Below are 27,555 nucleotides of genomic sequence, written 5' to 3'. Positions count from 1 at the left end.
AGATCACAACTTGATGGTTGTTTCTTCTCCAAAGGAACCTTTATCTCATGGCTATTCCCAATCTCGTATTGTTTGGTATTACAAGAATGGAAAATGGGATGACTTGCGAGATTTCTTTTCCTTGGTCTGATTACTGTTTCAAAACTTCTGATGTCAATGTTTGCTAAGATCGTGTCAGTGAAATTATTCTTGTAGGAATGGAATCCTTTATTCCACACTCCACTTTAAAATCTTGCCCTTTATCTAAACCTTGGTTTTCCAATAAATGTGCTAAGGCTTTTCAAGAGAAGAATGTTGCATATCGTAATTGGCTTGTTTCCAATTCTTCAGTTTCATTTTCTGCCTACATCAAAGCTCGCAATAATTGTAAAGAAATTGTTAATTGGTCCAAACCAGATGTTGATCAGGCTGAGAAAAGAAAACTTACTTCTTGCCCTAGTAATAGCCGAGCATTCTGGTCTCTTGCCCAAGCTATTGGCTGCAACTTTTGTCCAACTCTGCTCCCACCTCTATCAAAACCAGATGGTTCTGTTGTCACTTTAGCCAAGAATAAAGCTGACCTTCTAGCATCCCATTTTTCTTCCAACTCGTGTATTAATGATCTTGGTAAAACATTTTTACCAAGATCATTACCCTCCTACTATTCCCAACGTGCTCCATTCAATATCTCCTGTGGTCTTCTGTCAACAGGATGTCAGAAGGATTTTGATGAATCGTGATGCTAAGAAAGCTCCAGGTCCTGATGGTATTTCTCCACTTGTTTTCAAAACCTGTGCTCCTGAACTTACTCCTGTTCTTTGCTGCCTTTTTTCACTTTCTGATACAAAAGGGTGTTTTTCCTTCTGCTTTGAAATTTGCTTATATCCAGCCAGTTCATAAAAAGGGTGACAAATCCCTCCCATCCAATTATCCTCCCATTGCAATTACTTCTACTCTTTCTAAAGTAATGGAGAAATCAATTAACTGCCAACTCTTAAACTACCTAGAAACCCTTCGTCTGACTAACGATCGCCAGTATGGATTCCGTCAGTGTCGATCCACTGGTGATATTTTGGCTTATGTTACCCATTTATGGACAAATTCAGTGGAAAAGTTTGGTGAAACACAAGCAGTTGCTCTTGACATCTCAAAGGCTTTCGATCATGATTGGCATAAAGGTCTTCTAAACAAGCTTCCATCTTATGGTATGGTTTGCCTATTGTTTTTTGTAATTGGTTATCGAGTTTTCTCTCTGATCGCTCACTGTGGGTGATCGTACTCTTTTCCTCCTGTATATTAATGACCTTCCATTGACTGGAAATCCTATCTATAGTTTTGTCGATGATAGCACATTGCATTCCTCTTTCCATTTTGAGAAACCTTGCCCTACTCAATCAGCTTTAACTTCTCGAATATCTGCTACCAATTCCTTAAATGCCGATCTCCAGTGTGTAAAGACAACTTAGTTGATTTCAATCCTTGCAATTTATATGCATTTGGTTACATTCCGATTTCTAGGCAAGATGATATATCTCTTTTGGGGATTACCCTAACTTCTATTCTCTCTTGGCACAAGCACATCACAAATATTGCTTCCTGTGCATCTAAAAAATTTGGTATTCTCTTTCGCTCTAGTATTTACTTTTCTTCCAAACAGCTCTTCACTCTACAAATCTGCTCTACCATGGAATATTGTTCTCACATCTGGGGCGTTGCCTCCAAACCTCTCAGGCTTCTAGATTTCATTCAGAAGAGGGCAGTTAGGTTAATTAATGACTCATCTCTAACAAAGTCTTTCCACTTGCTCTCTCATAGATGTACTGTTTCTGCTGCATGCATTTTCTACTGATACTTCTATGGGCACTGTTCTTCTTAATTGGCTTCTCTAATTCCCACTCCCTTTCAGAACAGTCCGAACATGTGCAGCCAACATCCATGTACTGTCCAACTTAAAACTCACAGAACCAACTTTTCATCTTTGTCGTTTATTCATTCAACTGCCATTTTCTGGAACAGCCTTCTTTCATACATATTTCCTGAAAATTAGTCTACAGAAGTTCAAGTCTAATGTGAACAAATATCTTAATTCTTCTGTTCAACCTCCAACCCAAGCACAGCACTAAGTACTGTATGTTCTAATACTTCTCATGTTTGGGGTTTTCATAAAAAAAAAAAAAAGACTAGAGATCCTCAACCATCCAATTTGCAAGAACTATAAAGCACATGAGTCAATGTGAGCCAGCATCCCTGTCACACACTTTTGACAATTTGTTGAATTCATGATACAACAAATCCAGGCTGCTCTATGGTCTAAAGAGGGGCGTACTTGCTATTAGGTAGGTGTACCTAATAAATTGGCCACTAAATGCAATACAAATGCAGCCTCCTATGCAATATGTTAGCCTTCCATTGCTAACATGGCATCTGACAGGCTTCTCTTTTAAATTTTTTTTTTTTTTTTTTAAATTTGTAAATGAAATCAGATCTTCCTATGTACCTTTGCTCACCAATATTCTCTAACTGGGTTTACAGCATTTTCTGTTTGTTTTGATGTAGTGTGAATTAAGAGACATTAAATTTTTATTTTGGCATTTAACGGATGCCAGATGAGTAAAAGCATCTACCTTATTTCTGGGCAACTCCCATTTCCATGTAGAGGCCGTGAGACACCAGCTACATGGAAATGGGAGTTGCCCAGAAGTACGGTTTAATCTTGCCATAGAGCTTTGATTTCACCAGGTAAATGTGAACAGCTGACAAAAATATAGAACCTTATGTCTGCCAGATGCCACGTGAGCATCTGAGTTTCTGTCGGGGGATCACTGACCTTGAAAATTCTAAAAAAATATGATAAATTTTCTTTACTGTTACTATCAGTTTCTCACATTTATTTTTGTTTGATATTTCTTAATTATTTTTAGCAAATCATAATTAATAGATCACTTTTTTCAGTTCATTTGAAAAAGCTATAAAATTTTTTTATAATTAAAAAAAAAAAAGGAGATCACACAGATACCACACAAGTGACCTTATTGAAATTGAGGGTTCAAGTATTGGAAGGTTTTGATCAATATTGTTGGAGCCACAGCTGTTTTCTTGCTTCTCTTATATTCAGAAAACATATTCCAATTATGTGTAGAGAATCCTGAAATGCACTATAGAAAAAACACTTTATTAACTGGGTCTAGTAACCTTTGCTGTACCGATTTCATAGCTGTAATCGCATTGACAGAGTTGCATGAGGACTTGTCTGCTGCTTGTATTGCTTTTGGCTTAATATTCATTGAAATGTAGCTCTCCAAAACTGCTCAACCACTAGCAGAAACGGTGCTAGCGTTTGTGTTCTGTGAGGCAAAACCTTGTTATGGCACCCAATTCATATTGTATCTTACTACATATATATGTAGTAGTGCGTTTAGCAGTATTTAGGCACTGCCTGTGGCAAATGCCTCACTTACACACCCCTAGCACCAGGCCTGACCACTAGGTATCTCTTTAAAATTTGAAAATCCAGAAATTCTCAATCCCAGGGTGCCCGATTTTAAAGAGTCTAATGTATTGCTGAATGCAAAAAGGAAGGTAACTTGTTATTTCAGTAATTAAATGCAATTTATATGCATTTGGAATTGCTGAGTATAGGGTTATTCTTGTAGCAGATTCCCTCAGTTGGTTATCTTGTGATCATAATGGTGCATACAAGTTCACAAATGAACTTGCTTTAATCATTAGTATTATGTGGAAATATATAGCATTGTTCTGTTTATAAACATAATGGAAGAGCTTTGTTGCTCTTCCATTTACTAATTATAAACATAATATTTTTTAAAAATTTATAACACCATGCAGATACATCATCTATGGCACGTGAAGCTGGACCAGGGATTTACTATCTAATATATTGATCGATCTAGCATTCCAAACAAGCATTTAAGTTCTTTTGCTGTGATGGTGATAAGTCTACTTCAAATGTATTAGCAATGAATGCTGAATATGTCAAATGTTAATTTCGGTATCCAAGCCAATATTACAAAAATGACTACAAAAATTATAGTAGTCATTATCGATAATAGTCATTCTAATGCTACGATAATAATTATTATCAGTCAGTCTTCTACTCTAGATCTTGAAGGTGTATAGGCATAAACAATCATAGAGGATACAATTGATGTAATCCAGCCATAATCGTTTGGCAGTTATGGTGGTGTACCCCTCCACTGGAGCCACCATAATTCTCCTAAATAGGCCTGCACTGGACAGAAGCTCCTTGAAGCTGGAACCTGCAAGTGATCATCCAACTATGAACTGAAATGGGAAATGAAGTCTTATACTACATGAATTGTGTAGATATTTTCTGTGTTTTGGCACTGAGCAACCTACTGTCATGCTCTCTTCATGTAGTCACCAGGGGAAAACACTTAACCATTATTTGAGATGGTACATCATGAATGTACAATTGTCCATTTTGATTGGAAAATCTGTGCCAGTAGCATTTTGATTGGAAACTGTCGATTTCAGTTATTCAGAATAGTTGTGGCTTGCCGTAATGATTATTCTTCTAGTCTTTTGAATATTGTAGCTCTAGGAAACACAGTTCAGCAAATTGGAACCACCAGCCTGGAATCTTAAATCCCTGTAATGGCAGTACAAGGAGCTGTCAACAATTTTACCAAGTAGTGAGCATCAGAATTCTTCAGTCAAAACACCATTTGCTGATACAAATGAAACAGCATCATGAGCTGCCAAAGAAGCATTTTTCATTTTTTTTTTTCATGTTATTATCATATGAATGTGTATATTATGTGCATATAATATATATGTATATAGCAGAGTTGCCAGTTTCTGGCTAGGGGCCGCTTGCCAAAGAAGCAGTATCAGTTGCTAGATTGTTTTTCACAAGACACTTAGTGTTCAGTTTTATTCATCTTCATTTATCAGGAGGTAGCAGCACCATGAGCTGTATAGGCTAATATTAGTGCCATGAGCTGTATATGCTGATAACAGCACCGGGAACTGCCATGAGTAATAAATTATGCACCCATAGTGGCACTAGGAACCAGTCCACAAATGCTAAATCTTCTAACGTAATATTAAGCAGCATCATGAGCTGCAAGTATACTTGCTAATGTTTGAACAGCTTGAACCTTAGCTGCACATGTCTTCCATGAACCTTATTTGTACTTCTCCATAATTTGCCACAGAACAGTTTGAAACACTCCACAGTCAGTCACCTGTAATGCTCCTCAAATTGTAATAATACTTTTCTCCTCTGAAAGATCTGTATAGCAAACAGTTGAAATGCATGCAGACTGTCTTTTGATTTTATTAGTTTCCCCACAACCATCCTCCAATCTGCACAAACATGGCAATTAAACTAGCTCATTTCACAAGTCATCATACTTATTGCATACATAATAAACCCGATTCCAGTCCTTTAATGCTCTGCATGTGCACATAGACCTCTCACTAATTCCAAGTACATTCAGTTTTGCAAAAAAAGAAAGATCCATGACCTGTAATGAGAAACAGTTGTCCCACTTTGGATTGAAGTTAGGTTTTCCTCTGTCCTTAATGGTCTACTGCTGGAAAGATTTTTTTCATTATCCTTCCTTTAGTGCTGCAGTTCTATCAGGGTGTTTGTAGTAATGGCACTGTAATATCTAATAAGCAAGAGAATTTGTAGTGCCTGAATGATTATATAATTTAAGCTCTGTGTATTTATCATTAATTTGATGTCCAAAAGTGGTGTGTAAACAGTGGCAAAATTGCCATGTTTCCAGACTTGGATGGGGATTTCCAGTGGCTGATATGATATAGTTGTTAAAGATGGGGAAGTAGCTCTTGTGGGGGCATAATTTTGGTGTGAATCAAGTGTCATTAGAAGTTCTAAGAACTGCTTGGCATAGTTGAGCAAATAAAGTTCCAGATGTATAGAAATTGTTGTGGTTGTCTATCAAAGACTGTAGACACACCTAAGTTTTGCCTAACCAGATTAATCAAAACTGTTTAACCTGTTTACCACTTTGTTATGTAATCAGGTTTTTAAACCATTTGCAGGGGGAAACTGACTTACTTTTAGAACTTTTTCTTCCAATTTTACAAAAGAAAAATGATATTTTTGTCTAGCAAACTTTGCCAGAGGGTGGCTAATTCAGTCAGTGAGAAAGCCCAAAAATGTGTCTGCCCTCTTCATTCCAAGTTGACTCAATCCCATGGTTTTCAATCCTGGGTCAAAAATGTGGAAAAGCAAGCAGTGAAAGTGATGAAGACTTAATGCTGCCTGGTATTTACTTCTCAGATTGTGCAATAACAAATGAAAAAGAGTTATTTTTTTTAAATAACTGATACGCTTTTTTAAAAACTTTTGGTTTAAGTGTATCCCATTTGTACTTGGATTATTTTTTATACCCTACTTATAAACGTCTTGGTGGTTGTTGGATGGATTCTTTCACCTCATTATCTAAAATCTACATTCTTCTAGATAATGTCTTCAAAAAAATTAAAATTATGATGGCTGTGCAGACAGACTTATTAACATTTAGCTCTCTGGCCATATCATCAACTGCTATGCACTGATTTTTCCTGATGTCTGCAAGACAGTACAAAATTTTCTTTTGGGACAATTGTTTGAGATGAGAGGCATTATTTTCTGGAATTTTTGTTTCTTGATAATGATTTCCCCATTTGTACACTTGGTGATGTAAACCTTTTCCATATGCTAGTGAATTTATATTGCAGAGATGCTCTCTACTGTAGGAAACTGAATATTAAGTAATACTGCATTGCATTATCTTTGGCACCCTTGTAACTATGAACACCATCATACTGCATATCACTTAATATACAGGAATTTAATCAGCAAGGACAAAGACGATTATCATGTTTATAAGACAGTTGTTCAGCTGCCCGATGCAGCACAACTGCATATAGTGCATACTGATTTGGAAGCATCATTTTAGGAAGTATGTAGATCTGTTGAAATGGGCATGGAGAAGAGCAACAAGATTAGTCAGGAGCACAAAAAGGAGATTCTTATCACAAAAGAATCTGGAAATTACTCATCTGCGATGAGACATAACTAAAGTGTTTAAAACATTAAATGGGTTTAGTAAACTAAATGCTGATGACATCCTTGCACTCTCTTGGGTGATGCACACACAGAGATGTAAATTTACTTTGGAAAAGGATGCTTGCAGGATAGATGTGTAGAAATTTTCTGTAATTAGAGACTATTTTATTGTCTCTAATTACTCTCCTGGTGTTGCAGAAGTGACTAGTTTGAATAAATTTAAAGGGGGATTGGACAAATTATTAGACGGATGCACAAATGAAATGGGTAGTTTTTTTTTTTTTTTTTGGCTGATACTGTACATGCTTGCATCATTTTGATGTTACTAATATTATATATATATCCACGAGGCAGTGCTCCATATTGTTCAATAGAAGCATTAGCACTAATCCTTAAATTAAGGATTGGTACTAATGGCACTCCCAACAGTGGCACATAATTTAAATTTAGACAATCTTATTTTATTTTGATTCATCCTTCTATTTGGAGACAGGCTAAGATTTCAGATAGGTTTAAATATCATTAAAGGAGTATGAGCTGTATTTCTGAGAAGTGAATGAATTTACTGAATATTTCAGTAGCAATGGTAATTCCTCATAGGAAATACAAATTATGACTGCTAATTAATTAGGTGTGAATATAGTTACTTTCCAGATTGGGCCAATATAAGAAGGGGGGGTTTCCAAGGATCAGTACTGGAACCATTGTTGTTTTTGATTTTCTTAAATGACATGTATGAAAGGATGCAGGACGTCAAAATTTGTAATGTCAAGATTGGTAGTAGCAGTAATGGCAAATGATGGAAGAAAGCAAGCTTATATTAGCATCAGCCAAAAAAAAAAAAACAGTTCACCCATCCATATCTTCCAAGAATTTCTCTAGTTCTCCCTTGAATTTTTTCAACCCATCCACTTCCACAACAGACGGAAGCTTTTTTAACAATCAACCACCTGCTGCCTGAATGCAAACTTCCACACATCTATCCCATAGCAATACTTCCACAACTTGAATTTACGCTCCCTTGTGTGTATCTCAGCAACTGGAATAATACTATTAACAGTCAGCTTAATCACTCCATTCAAGGCTTTTAACACCTCAATCAGGTCTCCACATAGGTGCCGGTCTCAAGATGCTGCAATTTGCAGAACTGAAGCCTAGTAGTAGTGGCAAATAATGCAAGAAAGAAAGCTTATATAGCATCAGCAAAAAAAAAAAAAAAAAACCCTACAAGTCACACTTCTTCCATCCATACATTCCAACAATCTCATTCTTCCTTGAATTTATTCAAACCATCCACTTCCACAAAACAGATGGAAGCTTGTTCCAACAGTCAACCACCCACTTGCTGAAGGCAAACTTCTGCACATCTGTCCTGTAACCATTCTTCTTCAACTTAAATTTATGTCCCCTTGTTTGTAGTTTCAGCAAGAGGAAGAATGCCGTTTACAAAAAGCTTAGTCAATCCGTTTAAGGCCTTAAACACCTCAGTCAGATCACCCTGCAGGTGTCTAGTCTCTAGAAGCTGTAATTTGCAGAACTGAACCCTTTCTAGGTAAGAGCACCCTTTTGTTCCCTTTACCAATCCGGTTGTCCTTCTCTGCACCTGTTACAGCAGATCTACATCCTTCCTAAAGTGAGGCCTCCAGACCTGTATACAATACCCAGTATGTGGCTTAACCATGGCCTGGTGCAAAGAGGTAATCATCTTATCCCTGCTAGCAAAGTTTCTGTATATCATTGACAAAACCTCATGAGCTATCCTGGCAGAAGCATGTCTGCACTGCTCAGAATTTTGTATCTGACTGCACAATTACCCGCTTGGGTCTTTTTCATTTTCCACTACTCTGAGTGTAGTACCACAGAGTTGATACCCCAGAGTTGTCTTCTTCCACTTAACCATTCCTTTATCCATAGCAGTAACTTGCCCTTAATGCCACATTGCTCCAGTTTATATAGCAGTCTTATGTCCAACAGTATTAAAAGCCTTCCTGAAATTCAAATATGTGATATCAAAATTATTTTTTGCATCCAATTCTTGGTTACTGCAGAATAGTAACCTAACAGATTGGTTAGACAAGACCTCCTCCCCCCACCACCACTTTAACAAATCCATGCTGTGACTGCAGTATAATTGCATTCTGTCCAGATGGTCTTGCATTATTTCTTTAAACAGTGACTCCATTATTTTCCCTGGAACAGATGTTAAGCCAACAGGTATGTAATTACCCATGTCACCTTTTGATCCCCCTTTATGAATTGGGTATACATTCACACATCTCCAGTCCATAGAGACCTTCCCTGAATCCAAGGATGCTGTCATAATTATAGCTAAAGGTGTGCGTACCTTTTTTGCTTTTTTTATGTTCAGCGTCAATTCTTCTGTCACTGTTCTTTCAGTTATTACCAAGCCATTTTGCTGCCCATCAGAGATTGAAACGTCTGGCATCCCTTCCCCAAAGAATACCTCATGTGTGAATGTAGATGCAAAATAACCATTCAGTTTGTGAGCAATCTTGAGCAGGGTCATCGACAGTTAACCCATTGACATCAAGTGCCACAATGTGATTCAATTCCTTCCTTCTGCTGTTAACGTATGTATAGAAGTCTTTGCTGGTTTTCTTTGCATTCTTTTCTAGAGACTTCTCGTAATCTGTCTTAACCTAATCTTCTTTGACTTGATTACAGACTAATTTAATCTACAATAAGGCTTCTGAATCACCTGATAATTTATATGCATTCCATGTACGTTTTTTCTCTGCCATTTGTTTCTTTAGTTCATCTGACATCCATTTAGGTCTAAGCCTTGAACAGTAGTTCTTTGTCAGTATGAAAAGCCTAGTAGCTTTTATGGTTACTTTCCTGAATGCTTCCCATTTAGAATTGCTGTTGGTAACATCATCAGTTGGTTTCATTGCATAGAATTTAAGAACTGTCAGAGACCACTGTAGTCAAACAAAAGCCTCTACCTTTACCCTTTTTGATAGTAATGTTTTTAATTAAATTCCACCATTAGTACACTGTGATTGCTGCCATCTGACATCCATTTAGGTCTAAGCCTTGAACAGTAGTTTGTCAGTATGAAAAGCCTAGTAGCTTTTATGGTTACTTCCCTGAATGCTTCCCATTTAGAATTGCCGTTGGTATCATCATCAGTTGGTTTCATTGCATAGAATTTAAGAACTGTCAGAGACCACTGTAGTCAAACAAAAGCCTCTCCCTTTACCCTTTTTGATAGTAATGTTTTTAATTAAATTCCACCATTAGTACACTGTGATTGCTGCCAACAAGTGGTTCTTTTACCTGCAGATTCCGTGTGTGTAGAATCAATGTTGATAACTAGATCAAGAGTATTGCTTTTCTTGTTGCCTCTGTGACATACTACTGTAGAAAACAGTCATCCAAGAAATCTACAACGGTGTTGATAGTGTGTGAGCAACCTACCTCCAAATTCCAGCCATCTGGAAAGTTAAAAACCCCCATTATAAGGCATTCTGATTTACTGGCCTATTCTATTTATGTGTATAGCTGTTTGGTACACTCTTCACAGTCATTAGGTCCATAACACACTCTCAATTTTGTTTTCCTAGTACTTATACCACACCAAACTGACTCAACGTTGTACTAGTCACCCAGGTTGACTGAATGCACTGCCTTAGATTTAACATGCTTCTTTACTAAGGGCATTACCCCTCCTGTATTGTCTGTTCTTCCTGTATACATTGTACTCCCCATATTCAAATTCAGCATCATTATCTGAGTGACACCTGGGACACTACAGCCATAGATGCCCATGCGCCTAAAAAATTCTCAAACAAACAATCTGAGTGACACCATATTTTTGCTATCCCTACAATGTCTGCATTTGATGATTATCAGTTTCATCAATTTCAATGAGTTTATTTACAATGCTCCTGGCATTAGTGTACATGCAAGTATATATGCACATGTCCTTACTCTTAGTTACCTTTACACAGCACATGTATTCACTTGTTTCATGATGACCCACAGCAGAGCCTGAAATCTCAGGCACCTTCTTTCCAAGCTGCTGCATTTTCCAATAGAAGCAGTGCAAGAATCATTGTCACCTCTGCTTGAGGCTCTAGTTAATCTATTAGGCTCTGTAGCCCCTCAAGCTAGAAGTTTTTTGATCCATCCATCACTTCCTCGAGAGCATCAGCAAATATTCTTGCACCCTTACTGTTTACATGTATTCCATCCCTGTAGAAACAGTCTTTCCTGTTAATAAGCACAGATAACGGCAAGATAAATTATACCCACAAGCCTTGCACATTCTCTCCATTGCCGAAACAATTGACAAGGCTCTCAACATATTTCCTCTGGTGTCTGGTCAGAATTGAAGACACTTTCAAATTCAATCGTAATTCGATACTTTTTCCAACATTGCTCTATACTTTTAATGAGTGAGTATGAAATTTTCATTGTTATAAATAATTTCAGAACTAGGGCTTGTAAATTCAAATTATGAAGGAAGAAGTTTAGACAAGATTGGAGAAAGTTTTCTGCCAGTAAGTTGTTGATTATTGGAATAAGTTGCCTCTAAGGTTGAGACCAATAGGTTGGGAATATTCAATTGGATAGGTACCTATGTGAGGAGGGTGTCAAATAAGTGGTTTATCATATTTTATTATATTTTTTTTGTTACTGCTAATCATCTATAAATATTAGCAGTAACAAAAAAATATATAATAAAATATGATAAACCACTTATGAATCAATATGTGTAGTAACTGGAAATAAACTGGATCTAATATCTGCTTTTAAGGACATCAAAATGGAAATTGGCATGTGTGAGAAAGAAGGTACTCTGACGATGATGCCTGTGGTGGAAACAGTAATTCTTTTGGAATACAAGGCAGTGCACATAATAGGGTTCCAGGTTGTAGCTCATTCTAGCTACAGCATACTTTGGTCCTCATGCTGTGTATAACACATGACCCTTTTGACCTTCATTCTTTGTCTCTATTTTTTATATAAGTACTCACTGATGAAATATATGAACTAATAGGAACTAATCAGATGATTCAAACATCTGATTAGTTCCTATGGCTTTCGTATATATGTGAGTTAGTGGTTCTGTGTTCACTTGCCTTGCATTCCAGAGTGATAAAACGGTTTTCTTATGGATAGTTAATGTCTTCCTTTTGTCGAGGCAAATTGAGATGTTAATATAGAATTTTTGGATGTTCTGGTTTAGATAATGTTTTATATGTAGATTATTTTTATACCTACATTTTCATTAATGTTGTGAAGAGGTAGTAGCAGGGCTATAGTGGAGGGTTTATGCAGATATATGCCATATACCCTCTGGATTTTTTCAGGTCAATAGCATATACCTTCTGGTTTTTGAAAGACTTCAAAAAACCAATATTATTAAAATATTTAACATTATAACATTCATAGCGTATACCTTCTGCTAATTTTATTACTGTAGCACTATAGAAACTGTATTAGGTGACCATAAAGGTGCTGTTATTATGAAAAAGATCGTTGTACATTAGACGTGTGAAATTCATGCTTAACTTTTTAAGTTGTGTTAGGCAGTGTTTTTCAAACTTTTTTGGCTCTGGAACTCTTTTGCAAATTAAAATTTTTCTGTAGAATCCTAACATCTTATGTGTACAAATTAAATAAAAAATATTAATGATAAAAATTAACAGGACTTTTGTGGAACTCCATGCTTTGAAGAACATGCTTTGGCATAAGCTGTTCATTGGACTTAGCCTTACAAAAAAAAAAAAAAAAAAAAAAAATTAAGAATATTAATATAAGGGTTATTATGAGTATACTGTAATGTAAAGTGCTCCAATGCACACAGGACACTGAATTTTATTCATCCATTTAAAAAAAATTAAACCCTCTAGGTAGTAATACCCCAATAAAATTACTGAAGATTTTAAAGATTTTGAAAGTTTTAGATGTTCTAAAAGAGAGAAGAGACAAAAAAAAAAAAAAAACCAAATGGGAGGAGAGTAATAAATGTTGTGGTTGTAATTAAACTGAATGGCTAAGAGAATGTAAAACTGTAGCATTTTATTAATGTTCTATAAAGTCAGAATCTTAATAAATAGTTGATAAGGAGATAACTTATTTACTTTTCATTTCTATTAATTACAGAAGAAAATAAATCATTTAATTTAAGAAAAAAAATTTAATGCACCTGAAATGTTAATGTCCTGTATATATTAACTAATTTGTTTATTTAATATCCATATTTTATAAACATAAGCTACTGTATTTTCCTGCCAGTATATTTTTAATCTATCAATTGGTAGTAGTTATCCTCCAGTACTAAAAATGGCTTATTCATGGGGAAAAAAATAACCAGTGATCCATCTTGGTGAAATATTTCAGGTATAACATTGGGGTTGATTTGGTATACAGTCAATCCCTGTATAACACGTTACTTCTACAACACTATTCCGCTTTAACACGATTGATAAATTGTGGCAATCCTTGCACAACATGGTACTTATATAACACAATTTTGTTCTAACACGATTAGAGAATTGTGGCAAACCTTGTATAACATGGTATTTTTGAGCTTTTGTGCAGGGAAAACCCTGCTATTTTGTTGGATGTAATTTTTCAACATTTCCATTCTTTTTTGTGAATCCCTGCTGTTGATTCGCTAGTTATTATGCAAAAAAATTATTGGGAAATCCCTGTGTTAGGTTCTGTGCTATTGAACTTGTGCTTGTTTGTTTGAGACCATAAAAAAATTGACTTTGAAGTGTGTGGTTTGCAAATTTTAAGGTTTTCGTAAAGTTATTTTGGCTTTTATTTGATCATTTATAAATTTTTCTGGGTATGTATTACTAAACTTTGTTTTTAAGGACTGTATTAGAATAATTTCTTTGTGAATTAAATTCCATCTCTAAATTATGCCTAAGGAAAGCACCAAGTAAAAAAAAAAAAAAAAAGTAAGAAGAACCAAAGATGCAAGTTTTGGATAGTCTTTGGATAGTCTTAGTTCCTATCATATGTTGCAGAAAGTTTAAATGTAGATGAAGCAAGAATCTGGACCTTAAAGAAAAATGAACACAAAATTAGAACTGCTATTGCTGCAGGATCTTTCATTTCCACAAATATGATAGCTCATTCTCAAGTGGCAATAATTGAGAAAATGGAAAAAGCACTCAGTATTTGGATTGATGATAGCAGTAAGAAATGGACCCCATTAGATGGTAGTATAATTAACCAAAAGGCACTAAAAATTTATAACCATTTAAAAGAAAATGGTGAATCTTCTGTTAGCCTGGACTTTGTTGCCAGTAAAGGTTGGTTTGAGTGATTTAAAAGCTTCTCATTACATAACATAAGAATTCAAGGGGAAAGTGCATTGGCTGATAATGAAGCTACCAAGAAGTATGCAAAGAAATTTCAAAAATTATTGAAGAGCATGGATACACACCACATCAAGTTTTCAGTGCTGATGAGACAGGTCTTTGGTGGACAAAAATGCCCAACAGAATGTTTATTTTAAAAAAAGAGAACTGCACCAGATTTTAAGTCATCAAAAGATTGTGTAATGTTACTTTTGCTCAGTAATGCATTAGGAGATCACATGATAAAACCTGTGCTAGTTTATAGATACTCTACTACTTGTGCAATGAAATATATAAATGAAAATGTGTTACCGGTGTATTGGAAAGCAAATAAAGAAGCTTAAAAATATACAAAGATCTATCAAGCAAAAACAAACCCAGATTACTGATTTTTTAAAGAGCAGAAGATGTATGAAATCTAGATGCTGCAGAAGAAAGTTCAGAAGGTGAAAATGTTTTGCAACAGAAAATGTTCTCTTTAGTTGTACTTAGCAGCAAAGGGGAAGAAAATTAAATGAATGTATATTATCTGACATATGTATCACAGTTTGTAAGACAGCATTTGTTAAGTTATTGTTATTTTTAATAAAAATGAAGTTTCTGATAGTTATAAAAAAATGGTATTTATGTTAGCTTTCGGAATGTAACCTCCCTTTTTGTACTGGTTTTTAGTCTCATATAACACTGTTTCATATAGCAGTATGTGAGATTTTATAGGAACCTAACTACCATGTTATACAAGGGTTGCCTGTACTAGATTTCAGGACTTGGTATACAAACAGTGCTGGGATCAAAGGACTTATTGAAGTTTTTATGATGTTTAATATTAGTTTGATCTATTAAAGAAGTGTAATTTTACTTTCACAGAGGAGTAGCCAGTAATGTTAAAAACTTTCTCACAACCTTTCATTAAGGCGAGAGAGAGAGAGAGCAAGCCTTATTGCTTGCTTAGTTTCTTATTCTTATATTCTATTTGAGTTATGACTTGTGGAAGTATTTATTATTGTAAATTATCTCATGTTTTGTCAGAAGTGGGATTCTTTGAATTATGCATGGAATGAGATGATTTTATGAAACAGTAAGCTGTTTTTACCATTGTGAATATTTTATTTTTATTTTTCATATAATATTGCTGACAAGGAGAAATATTCATGTAGTGGCATTATAATCTTTCGAAGGTTGGAAAGTGAAGAATCATGAAAAATGATTTAACGTTGTCAACCATTAAAAAAAAGATTTACAATTTTCATATATGGTTGTTTTAACATATAGCACAGATTTTCATATCAGAATATATGAAAATAATCTATGTTAATAGTCTATTATTCTTAAAATAGCTTATTTTTGTTGTAAAATATATTTATTGCATTTGTAATATTTTGCAGAGCCATGTCGGGACCTGGTAATGCTAGCCAACAACAGATGCCTGCAGCACATGCTTTAGGACATTATACTAGTTTTAATCCAAGCAATATCTCTCAGCCACCCCCATGCTCAATAGGTTATAGTCAATTACCCATGAGACCGCCTAGTAATGTGCCACCTGTAACATCCAGTTTTCTTACTCAGCAATGTCAATCACAGCCAATTCCTGGATCCCATTGCAATTCGCACCTAGCACCAGTTTCTGTATATAATAATAATAATAATTTACAAGGATTTCAGCCTCACTCTGTTTCTTTTGTAACGTCGTTACCAGCTAAATCATCTACGAACTATGTATCTTCTAATATTTCTAGTGGTGAACCTTTTCCTCAGTTTCAGGACCCTTTTGCCTCTTCAAATTCTCTTAATAGAAATGCTGATGGTTCTACATTTTCAGTACAGAATGGACCATATCCTTCTGTAGGAGTTCCAGTATCACAAAGCCATATTTCAAATATGTTTGGTCAAAGTGTGAATGGGTTACCTGTAAGTAACACTGTACCCAATGGACCGTCAACATCATTTGGTGGAACTATTTCTTCTCCAGCTTCCCAATCATATGTGCTACCTTCCGCACAGTGTCAACCTCAAATGCACATTCCACCTCCATTAGGACCTTCCAATCAGCCAAAACAACAACATTCAGTACAGGCATTGTCTTCTTCCATGTCACAGCCACTACCTTTAGGCCAAGGAAGTGCTTCAAAGATTACATCACAGGCACAGTCTGTGTCAGGTCAATTAGTGCCTCCTCCTCCGCCACCACCACCACCACCGCCGCCACCACCTTTGTCAGTGCCTTCTTCAGGTGAGTAATTTGTGGACGTTGTTGGCAAGTGCCATATAAAGACCTACATTAATTAGATTTTATGATTTTTAGCAGTTTATCATTCCATTAAATTTATTTCTTAAATTACAGTTCAATTTTTATAATTCTTCTGCTTAAATTTCTTACAGAATAATTTTGCACAAACTTTTTTTAAATTGCCATTTTAATATATAAAATTGTCATACAAGGTGCAATAGTTAAGTTTTGGGACATAGCATGTAAACACTGCTCTGGTGCTATGTGAGGCAGTAATTTCAACACTGAAAGCAAAATCTTAATTTTGATAATCCCTCTGACTTTTTTTTTTTTTAAATATAAAATGTATCCTCCTCTCCAAAAGTTGCATGCGAATTTCTTATCTCATGTATTGCAGTGGTCCTGCACACAAATAAGTCATCATAATGTTCAGATAAGTCATCAAAAGTTCAGATAAGTATGTATAACAGCAAGTACAATGAAAGTGCTCAGACATGTTATGAGGTATACTAAAATCCTTAAGCAAGTTCAGGATAATCAATTTGAAAAAATGTTGGGTAGGAATTTGAGTGGTATTTATGTTGCAGAAATTTCCATGATGTTAATGGAAGACTACCCTTCCAAACATGAACATGATTATGCTTTCAAAATGATCATTCTGAATATGAAATTCACGTTGTGAGTCAATGAACTTCTAAAGAGATTCTAAAGAATTTCTCAGACACTCATTCATTAATGACTATCAGTCTTTATTGTGACTTCTGTCAGAAGTATCCAGTCTAAGATTGGTTGTTAATCCCAGTCTTAAACTGAATTGGAATTATGAGCAGGATTATGCTCATATTCAGTACACTAAGCGTACTGTGCCCATGTATGAAACAACCCTGCCCTTCTCTGTATGATGAAATCAGCCTTTCCATTATGTGAAATGAAGTTAATATGCCATATAAGTTTATCATATTAGTTCTTTTATCGCTCAACTTTTTTTTTTTTTTGAAAAATATTTGGTTTTTTTTTTTGAGTTCTGCTTAAAGAGTAAATACAGTATTTCATCTTTTTTTTTTTTTTTCTATTAAGAAAAGATGAAATACAGTATTTCATCTTTTCTTAATAGATTGCAATACTTATTTTATGTAACTTTAAAGTGTAAATAAAAAATTAATTTTTAAAATGTGCTGTTTGTCTTATGTCTTTTATTTAAAAAAAAAACAAAAAACAAACATTTTAGACATGAAATAGAAACATCGCTCTCTTAAGTCTCTTCCTTTGTCAATTTAAAAGACCATTAAGGATGTGAAATTTCAAACATGCACATGTGCATATATTTCTGGGCACCTCCGTAGCCAGGTGGACAGGAGCAGTAGTGCATAGCACACACTTCTTGATTAGACCAGTGTTCGAGCCTGTGACCACCAAATATGGAGGATGCGGAAGGTCAGGGAATCACCACCGCATATCCCCAGCCCGAATAAAGGGTGAGGGTTGGTGTCAGGAAGGGCATCCGGCCATAAAAATTGCATTCCAAAACAATAAAAAAAAAAAAAAAAAAAAAAAAGCTGACCCCATATAATAATGGGAAAAGGTGAGGGAAAAAAAAAACAACAAAAAACGTGCATATATTTCTGCTTATTATATATTTAAATATTGTTAAAAAAACAGTATATATCCAATACTAGAAGTACTGAATATATATTATTTATATATTCGTTTCTAATTGAGTAACAGTTAACACTTCCCACAGTGTAGTTTCTGTACAAAACAATAGTTTCTGATGAAAAACTAAAAAATCACTTCAGAAACTATTGTAGTAAAATTTTGACTATATGAGGAAGGTAGAAAAACATTTAAGATTTTAAATCATTGATTAATGTGGGAATGTTATTTTCGAGGGTCACTTGTTACTACCACCAAGTTAGTATCGAAGAAAGTTTCTTTAAAGTAGATGGAGGGTGGGAACGTTGCTGCTAATTTTTTTTTAACAAAAAGCTGTATTGACTAATTTTTTGTTTCGCTCTTATATTGACTAAGTTTGATTTTCTTAACCTTGCAGTGATGATGCGCCCTAATTGTTACAAACATGGTGGTACTATTCTTGATAGGTGTAAACTTTCTTTTTAATTTCTGGAAAAAGTTTATGGGTTTTTTAAATTCTGCTTGGAATTTATCAGTATTTCATCTTTTCTCAATGGTTTCAATAGTTATTGTATGTTATTTTTAGTTTTTAATTAAAAAATAAATGTTTAAAATAGTGTTTTTATGTACAGTGAAACTTCCTTTTAACGGACAGCCATGGGTCCGTTAGAGAGAAGTGTCCGTTAACAAGAAGTCTGAGGGAGGAAAAAAAAAGAAAGAAAAATCGTTAAACGTTTAATGTAAAATTAAATTAAAATATATACAGATTTTGAACAATATTTTTGTAAATAATATACAATTACATACACAAGAGATAAAGAAAAATCGATAAACGTTTAATGTAAAATTAAATTAAATACAGATTTTGCACAATATTTTTGTAAATAACATACATGCAATTGTGCTATGCATATTATGACTTTATCTTAAGAAAAATACATACAGTAATCACTTATTTTCTTCTGCACCTTCTTCCGGCTGATAATTTTGTTTTCAACATTTGTTTGGAGTGAAGAAACCATCGAAAGTCCTTCAGTATCTTCTTCAGCGGCGAAAAACATTTTTAAACGATTAATTTGTATGAGCGCTTCTTCTATTTTCATCGGTGGTTCGTCGTTAATATGTTCTTCGACAGAATGACCTCCTTCCATTTCTTCATCCTCATAAGGAACTTCTTGAAAAATATCGATCATAATGTCGTTGATATCTAGAGCACCATCTTCTGTAGTGAGGTTTGAGTCTATATCTTTGTAGCCAGGGTCACTTGTAGCGGAAGTATCGTACATTATCAATAGACGTTGAAGTTCTTGTTCTTCTTGGTGCTCCACATTGCTGTTCACAACTTCAATTTTTGCGTTTGAGAAGACAGACTTTACAAAACAGTTCACGACAGTTTGTTTTCTAATTGCGTTTACTGAAGAGGAAATCCATTGAATCGCATCTAGGATGCTGATTTTCTTTGCAAGGTCACTCGCACGTGTTACATTGTTCATGTTTGCAATGAGATGTCTTAAAACACGTTTTCTGTAGTGAAGTTTAAAATTTTTTATTATCCCTTGATCCAAGGGCTGACACTCTGCAGATGTGTTTGGTGACAGACAAACGATTTGAATATTGGACAATTCAATGTGCGGGTGAGATGCAGCATTATCCACGAAAAGAATAATTTTTCTGTTTTGACGAATCATGTTTTGGTTAAAGTGATTTATCCATTCGCTCATGATATCTCGTGTCATCCACGCTTTTTTATTAGACTTCCAGTCAACATCCAAAAGATTCACCTTTATGCCCTTGAAACAACGAGGATTTTGTGGGTTTCCTATAACAAGAGGTTGTTCAAAGTCTCCCAGCATATTTGTACACAATAGTACAGTCAAGCGTTCCTTAGAAACGTTTCCGCCCTGGCACTTTTCGTTTTTTAGACTCATTTTTTTTTTCAGGAAGAGCTTTAAAAAACAACCCTGTTTCGTCACAGTTGTAAATATCCTTAGCTTCAAAATCAAGACATAAATCTTCCAATTTGACGGTCCACTCTGTTACAACCTCAGTATCAACAGATCCACCTTCACCACTTACGGTTTTCCAAGAAATTTTATGCCGAGTTTTGAACATGTCTAGCCATCCCACAGAAGCTTTGAACTCATTTACTGCCATAGATTTCGCAATCTCCGAAGCCTTTTCCCTAATAATAGGCCCATTAATGGGAATTTTTTTAGCACGTGCGCCACAAATTTGAAGTCCAACAGTTTTCGGGAATGATTTTTGAACCTGATCATTTCCGTGTTGCCAAAATTGTTTGAGCAGTTCATTTTTTTTCTTTAGGATGTCGCTTACCTGCGTCTTCCCGATTTTGAATTTTGCAGCGAGATTGCGAACACTATTTTTTTGCCGATCATATGCATTAATGAGTTCGATTTTATCTTTTAAAGTTAAATGTTTACGAGAAGACATTGTGCACTTCACACGACACTGAACAAAACTGAAAACTGAAACTGAAAAGACAAAAGGCGGACCATATTCCCCCCCCTGCACACACTGAATTCATCAGAAGTTTTACACGTGCCTTAAAATTCTTGAAAAAGGGTTTAGAACCGTGACGTAAACCTTGATAAAATTCAGAGAATCGGAAATTGAAAATAAACACACGATTGAGGCAATACGTGGAAGAAACGTTCCTAGAAAAAGGGCCGTGAGCTCGCCCACTGTCCGTTATGGGGAGATCAAATTAAGTGCTAATCTAAACGAAACAGTGCAGATTGCCTGTCCGCGTCCGTTACAGAGAATGTTCGCTAGACAGAAGCTGCAAACACGTTAAAACCAATGGAGGTGAGTTGGGGAATTTAAAAATCTCCGTTGTAGAGAGATGTCCGTTAACGAGAGGTGTCCGTTAGGAGAAGTTTCACTGTACTTGTAATTTAAAAAAAGCAAAAATATTTGCTGAAAATTAAAAAACATTTATAGACAAGGTATTAAAAGTCAAAGATTAATGATGAAACTTAATTTCTTCCACTATCCAGTTTTAAAAACTGATAAATGCACAAAACTGCATTTATCATGTGCACATGCATTTCTAATTTTTTATTAGCATTAGCAAGGGCACATGATGCAAGAAGGCAGGTTTATATAGCATCAGCCAAAAAAAAAAAAAAAACCAACAAAAAACACACACACCCTTGTCATTTCACCCATCCACTTGCTCCAAATGTTTGTCTAGTTCTGCCTTGAATCTGTTTAAGCAATCAACTTCTACAATGACACATGGAAGTTTGTTCCAGCAATCAACCACCCGCTGGCTAAAGGCAAATTTCTGCACATCTATCCTACAACTGTTTTTCCTCAATTTGAATTTATGCTCTCTCAGGTGATTATTCTGAGCAAGAGGAATAATCCCATCAGCATTGAGCATCCTCAAACCATTCAAAGCTTTATACACCTCATTCAGATCACCTTACAGGTGCCTAGTTTCCAGACACTGTAATTTGCAAAACTTAAGCCTTTCTTGGTAAGAGCAACCCTTTGTTCCATTCACTAATCTTGTTGCCCTTCTCTGTACTTGTTCCAACGGCTCCACATCCTTCTAAAAATGAGGCCCAAGGTGTGGCCTGACCATTGCCTTATACAAGGGGATAATCACCTCCTTATCCCTGCTAGAAAAATTCCTGTATATCATTGACAAGACACCATGAGCTACTCTTGCAGACTTTCTGCACTGCTCAGAAAAATTCATATCTGCCTGCACAATTACCCCCAGGTCCTTTTCACTCTCTACCACTGTCAGTGTAGTACCACACAGTTGATGTTACTCTGGTGTTACTGCTTCAAATATGCAGTACTTTACATTTGTCAATATTAAACTTCAGTTGCCACTTCTCAGCCCATCTGTTCAACTTTTCTAGATCCTGTTGTAGCAGCGTACTGTAATTAGTGTCATTATCAACCCTGCGGACCTTCATATTGTCTGCAAACTTGGACATTAAGTGTGATATACCATCATCAATATCATTGATGAATACAGAAAACAACAATAGATCCAACACTGAACCCTGGGGGAATCTACTAATAAAATTAGTCCACAAAGAGAAGTGTTCGTTGATTACCACTATCTTCTCCCTCTCAACCATCCCTTTATCCGCAGCAGCAATTTACCTCCAATACCACACTGCTCCGATTTGTGCAGCAGTCTTCCATGTGCATCAGTATCAAAAGCTTTTCTAAGATCCAAATATATAATATAAAAATTATTCTCTGCATGCAGTTCCTCTGTGACTACATCATAGTATCCAATCAAATTGGTAAGACAAGACTTCCCCTTAACAAACCCATGCTGTGTCTGTGCTATAATTGAAGTCATGTCTAGATGATCTTGCAATGCTTCTTTAACCAGTGGCCCCATTAATTTCGAACAGAAGTTAAACTAACAGGTCTGTAATTATGTCTCTCCCTTTGATCCTCCTTTGTGGATTGGGGTCACATTTGCACATCTCCAGTCCATGGGTACCATCCCCGAGTCCAAAGAAGCTCTTATAATTATGGCTAAGGGTTTGCTTACTTCCTTTGTTGCCTCCTTTAATATAACTATAGATTCCATCCATCCTAGGTGCCTTTCTTATGTTTAACTTCAACAATTTCTCCTCCACTTTACTCTCAGTTATTACAAGATTATCTAGCTTACTGCCAGAGTTTAATACACCTCTGGCATTCTCCTCCCTGAATAATTCCTCATGTATGAATGTAGATGCAAAATATTCATTTAGTTTGTTAGCTACCTGAGCAGGATCATCAACAGTTGAACCATCAATATCCAGTGGACCAATCTGATTCATCCCCTTCCTTCTAGAGTTTACATAGATAAAGAACTCCTTTCTGTTTTTCTTTGCATCCTTTGCCAAGGATTTCTCATAATCTGCCTTTGCCTGCCTAACCTCCTTTGTGACTTGGTTGCAGACCAGTTTATATCTATCATAGGCTGCTGTGTTACTTTAACTTATATGTAACATGCATTTTTCTTCTCTGCCACATGGCTAATTAGTTCTTCTGACATCCGTTTAGGCCTAAATCTTGAACAATATTTCTTAGTTGGTATGAAAAGCCTAGTAGCTTCCAAGATTAATTCTTTGAATGCTCCCATTTTGAATTTGCTGTTGGTAACATCATCAGTTGGTCCCACTGTATAGAATTTAAATACTGTCTCAGATCACTGTATTCACCTTTACGAAAGCAAAAATCCTTCCCTGTATCCCTGATGGCAGTTACCTCTTTGAGTAAATCCCACTTCAGCACACACTGCCACCTAGTGGTTCCTTTATCTGCAGATTCTTAATTCATGAAGAATCACTACTGATAACCAGATCAGAGTATTACCCCCTCTAGTTGCCTCCCAAACATGCTGCTGTAGAAAACAATCATCCAATAAATCCACAAAAGCTTTGCTAGTGTGCGAGTGACCAACCCACAAATTCCAGTCAATCTCTGGGAAATTAAAATCCCCCATTACGATTTACTGGCCCACTATTTCTATGCACAATTGCTCATCAGATTCATTAGGCCTATAGCACACACCTACCCTCATTTTTCCTTTCCCAGTGCTTATGTCACACTAGACTCAACATTGCATTGTCCACCAACATCAATTGGATGCACTTCCTGAGATTTTGTTTCCTAACTAACAGTGTAACCCCTCCTCCCTTCCTGTCCTGTCTGTCCTTTCTGTACACATTTTACTCCCCAAATTCCATTCCTGCACTGCTTATGTCTGTGTGACACCATATAGCTGATATCCCAACAATATCTGCCTTTTATGTCTTGACTAGCACTTCAAGCTCATAAAATTTATTAACTATACTCCTAGCATTGTTGTACATGCAAGTATACATGCACCTGTTTCTACTCTTAGTTACCTAACACAGCCCATGTATTTACTTGTTCCATTATGACTCCCATCAGTCCTGGAAATCCCCATTGCCTTGCTTTCCAGGCTGCTGCTCAATTGCATTTCAATACAATCTTCCTTACATTTCAGGGGTAACAACTCTGAAATGGTGTTTGCAGGCTGGCCGCTAGTTTTCCCTAGATTAAATTACAATCTACAGAAGTTCAAGTCCAATGTCAACAAATATCTTCTTTCGTCTTCTCAACCTCCAACCCAAGCACAGTACTAAGTACTATAGGTTCTAGTACCTCTCGTGTTTGGGGTTTACATAAAAAAAAAAAAAAAAAGTGCAAGAATCACTTTCACTTCTCCCAACATCCATGTATCCACCCAAGCCTGCAGTTTTCCGAACCACCACCTTGATAGCATCAGCAAATATTCTTGCACCCTTTATATTTAAGTGTATCTCACCCCATTATGTATGTAAATTGCTTTAAAAACATTTTAAAAATATATAATTTTTATAATAAATAAATTAGTTATTTTATAAATTTATTTTATTAATGAAAAATAAATTATAAATAAATTTTTTTATTATATATAAAATTTTATAAAGTAATATTTACTTCCATTTTCCATATTTTTAAGAATTTATTTCAAATCTGGCATGCTGTGAGTCACTCAAAATGGAATTTTGCCAACTCCTATCGAGATTGAATATTGCCTTTGGTGTTTTTGTCTTGATTATTCAAAATAATGAAAAAATATCAAAGAACCTTTCAAAAACACCACTTATTGTAAGACTATTGATGCCTGTAGGACACTTAGGAGACTGATCTTTCCCATAGCCAGTCTATTATACTATTTTTTGGGCTCACAGCAGTTAAACTTTGCCTGTATAGTAAGTTGCACTGACATTGCACCTGATAAAAAAAAATATATATATATAACAAATCTTTCAAAAACTTTAGTAATGAATTTTTCAATAGTCTTGTAAGGTTACTAATGTCTGTGTAATATATGGTACATTTCTTTACCATACTACCAATTTTCTGTCCTTTATGCACTCAGTAGGGAAAAAACTTTGCCTTGCACTGGTAATGCAATACTTCAAGTGAATGGCCTCACTAAAAGGTTAATCTTCTATTTATTAATTTATGGAAGACAAACAAATTAGTACATTTTACAAAGTAAAGTAGGCTCTAATACATGATTATTATTTGGATAGCTTGAAGCCTTTTAGGCTAAAATGCTCTATGTATTCATTATGCTGTGATTGGAGAGATCATCCAAAAGTAACACATTTGAGACTGTTGTACATGGAAGGCTACTGTACAAATTGGAGCAGAATGGCATTAATGGCAAATTGCCACTATAGATAAAGGGATGGTTAAAGTGGGAGAAGACAGAGTGGTAATCAATGGACGCTGCTCTTTGTGGACTAATGTTATTAGTGGAGTCCTCCAGGGTTCAGTGTTGGGGCCCATTGTTATTTTGTGTATTTATCAATGATATTGATAAAGGTATATCAAGCTTAATGTCCAAGTTTGCAGATGATATGAATGTTGTCATGATGGTTAATGACAGTATGCTACTCTAACAGGATCTAGAAAAGTTATGTAGATGGGCTGAGAAATGGCAACTGAAGTTTAACATTGATAAATGCAAAGTATGGGTAGCAGTAACCCCAGCGTAACGTACCAGCTGTTTGGTATTACACTCAGGGCAGTGGGAAAGGAAAAAGAACTGGGAGTAATTCTGCAGTGATATGAAGTTCTCTGCTATGAGCAATGTAGATAGGCTGCCCGAACAGCTCAATGGGTATTGTCAATGATATACAGGAATTTTTCTAGCTGTATAAGGAGGTGATTATCCTATTGTAGAAGGCAATGGTCAGGTTACATCTTGAGTACTGCATACATGTTTGGAGGCCTCATTTTAGGAATAATATGGAGCTGCTGAAATGAGTATAGAGAAGGTCAACGTGATTGGTGAGGGTAACAAAGGGGTGCCTTACCAAGAAAGGCTTCAGTTCTGTAAATTGCAGCATCTGGAGACAAGGTACCTACAAGGTGATCTGATTGAGATGTTTAAATCTGAGTGGATTGAGCAACCTGAATGCTGATGGGCTTGCTCAGACCCACACATGAGATGGCAAAAATGAAAATTAGCATTAGTAGAGGCACAATGCATTAAAGCAAGTTTATATGGCATCAGCAAACAAAAAACAAAAAAAAAAAAAAAAATTCCCATTTCACCCATCTATTCACTCCAAAAGTTTGTCCGGTTCTTCCTTTAATTTATTTAGTTTAGTTTAGTGGACTTACTGGACAAACTTTAATTTAGTTTGTCGAGTTCTTCCTAAAGGCAAATTTCCACACATCTATTCTACAACTGTCTTTCTTCAGTTTGAATTTATGCCCTCTGTCTTGTAATCTGAGAAAGAGGAAGAATCCCATCACCATTGATCTTGCTCAAATCATTCAAGGCCTTATACTCCTCAATCAGATCACCTCACAGGTGCCTAGTCTCCAGAAGCTGTAACGTGCAGAACTTAATCCTTTCTTGGTAAGAGCAATCCTTCATTCTCCTCACTAATCTCATTGCCTTTCTCTAGTTATTCCAGCAGTTCTACATCCTTCCTAAAATGAGGCTTCCAGACCATTGCTTTATACAAAGAGATAATCAGCTCCTTATCCTTGCTAGCAAAATTCCTGTATATCATTGCTGAGATGCCATGAGCTGCTATGGCAGCCTGCCTGCACTGCTCAGAAAACTTGATATCTGACTGCACAATTACTTCCAGGTAAGGTTGCGCCGATAAGAAAATTTACCAATTACTGATTAATCCACTTCTTTTAATCGGCTGATTAATCATTACAATGCTTTCCCACCTTAATAACCAGCAGCCTGCTGAAAAAGTCTCCTATTTCTTAATTACAGCATATACAGTCAGACATCAACTAAATAATACTAATATAAGGACTATTACAATGATTCATGTCTAAGAGTGTTATTACAGAAGTAAGTTACATATATGTAACTAGTTCTTTTAGACCACCTTCCAGCGGGCATTTTTGTATCCTGGCAACACTAATAACATTTGCATCTCAGAAGCACTTCCCTGATATACACAAGTTAAATGGCAGTCATGTGACTCCTGCTTTGGTAGTCTGACCATCTCACTTGAACCTGTTGAGAATTGCAACTCCAATTTTTTTTCTACTTAAGTCTTTTTACGTTGCTTCTGTTTGGGACTTAGAAATTTTTGACAGTGTTGGGGATTTTGCCAATTCTGCTTGGCACCAATGAGTTTAATGATTTTATATAGGTAAATTGAAGTGGTGTTTTGTTATTTGCAGTAATAATAATGGTGTTAAAATACATATCGATGGTTATTTTTGTTATACTTGTGATGCTAAAGTAAAGGATT

The 27,555-nt window shown here is 35.7% G+C and overlaps 1 protein-coding gene across 2 annotated transcripts in view; it reads left to right on the top strand.

Moving 5' to 3' along the window:
• The window catches only part of Sec24AB (Protein transport protein Sec24AB), a 298,277-nt gene that overhangs the window by 4,488 nt on the left and 266,234 nt on the right, over positions 1–27,555 (top strand). For both annotated transcript variants that reach the window (XM_090378021.1, XM_090378020.1), the window contains exon 2: positions 15,777–16,624. In XM_090378021.1, the coding sequence (XP_090234147.1) occupies positions 15,781–16,624 (844 nt within the window). In that variant the 5' untranslated portion in view covers positions 15,777–15,780. The remainder of the gene's footprint in view (positions 1–15,776; positions 16,625–27,555) is intronic.

This window comes from Mastigoproctus giganteus, chromosome 7, assembly GCF_048544385.1.
Source record: "Mastigoproctus giganteus isolate SK-2022 chromosome 7, ASM4854438v1, whole genome shotgun sequence".
In the NCBI taxonomy this organism is placed as follows: Eukaryota; Metazoa; Arthropoda; class Arachnida; order Uropygi; family Thelyphonidae; genus Mastigoproctus; species Mastigoproctus giganteus.
The sequence above is the reverse complement of the archived record's forward strand: the minus strand, read 5'-3'. Positions and strand labels throughout refer to the sequence as shown.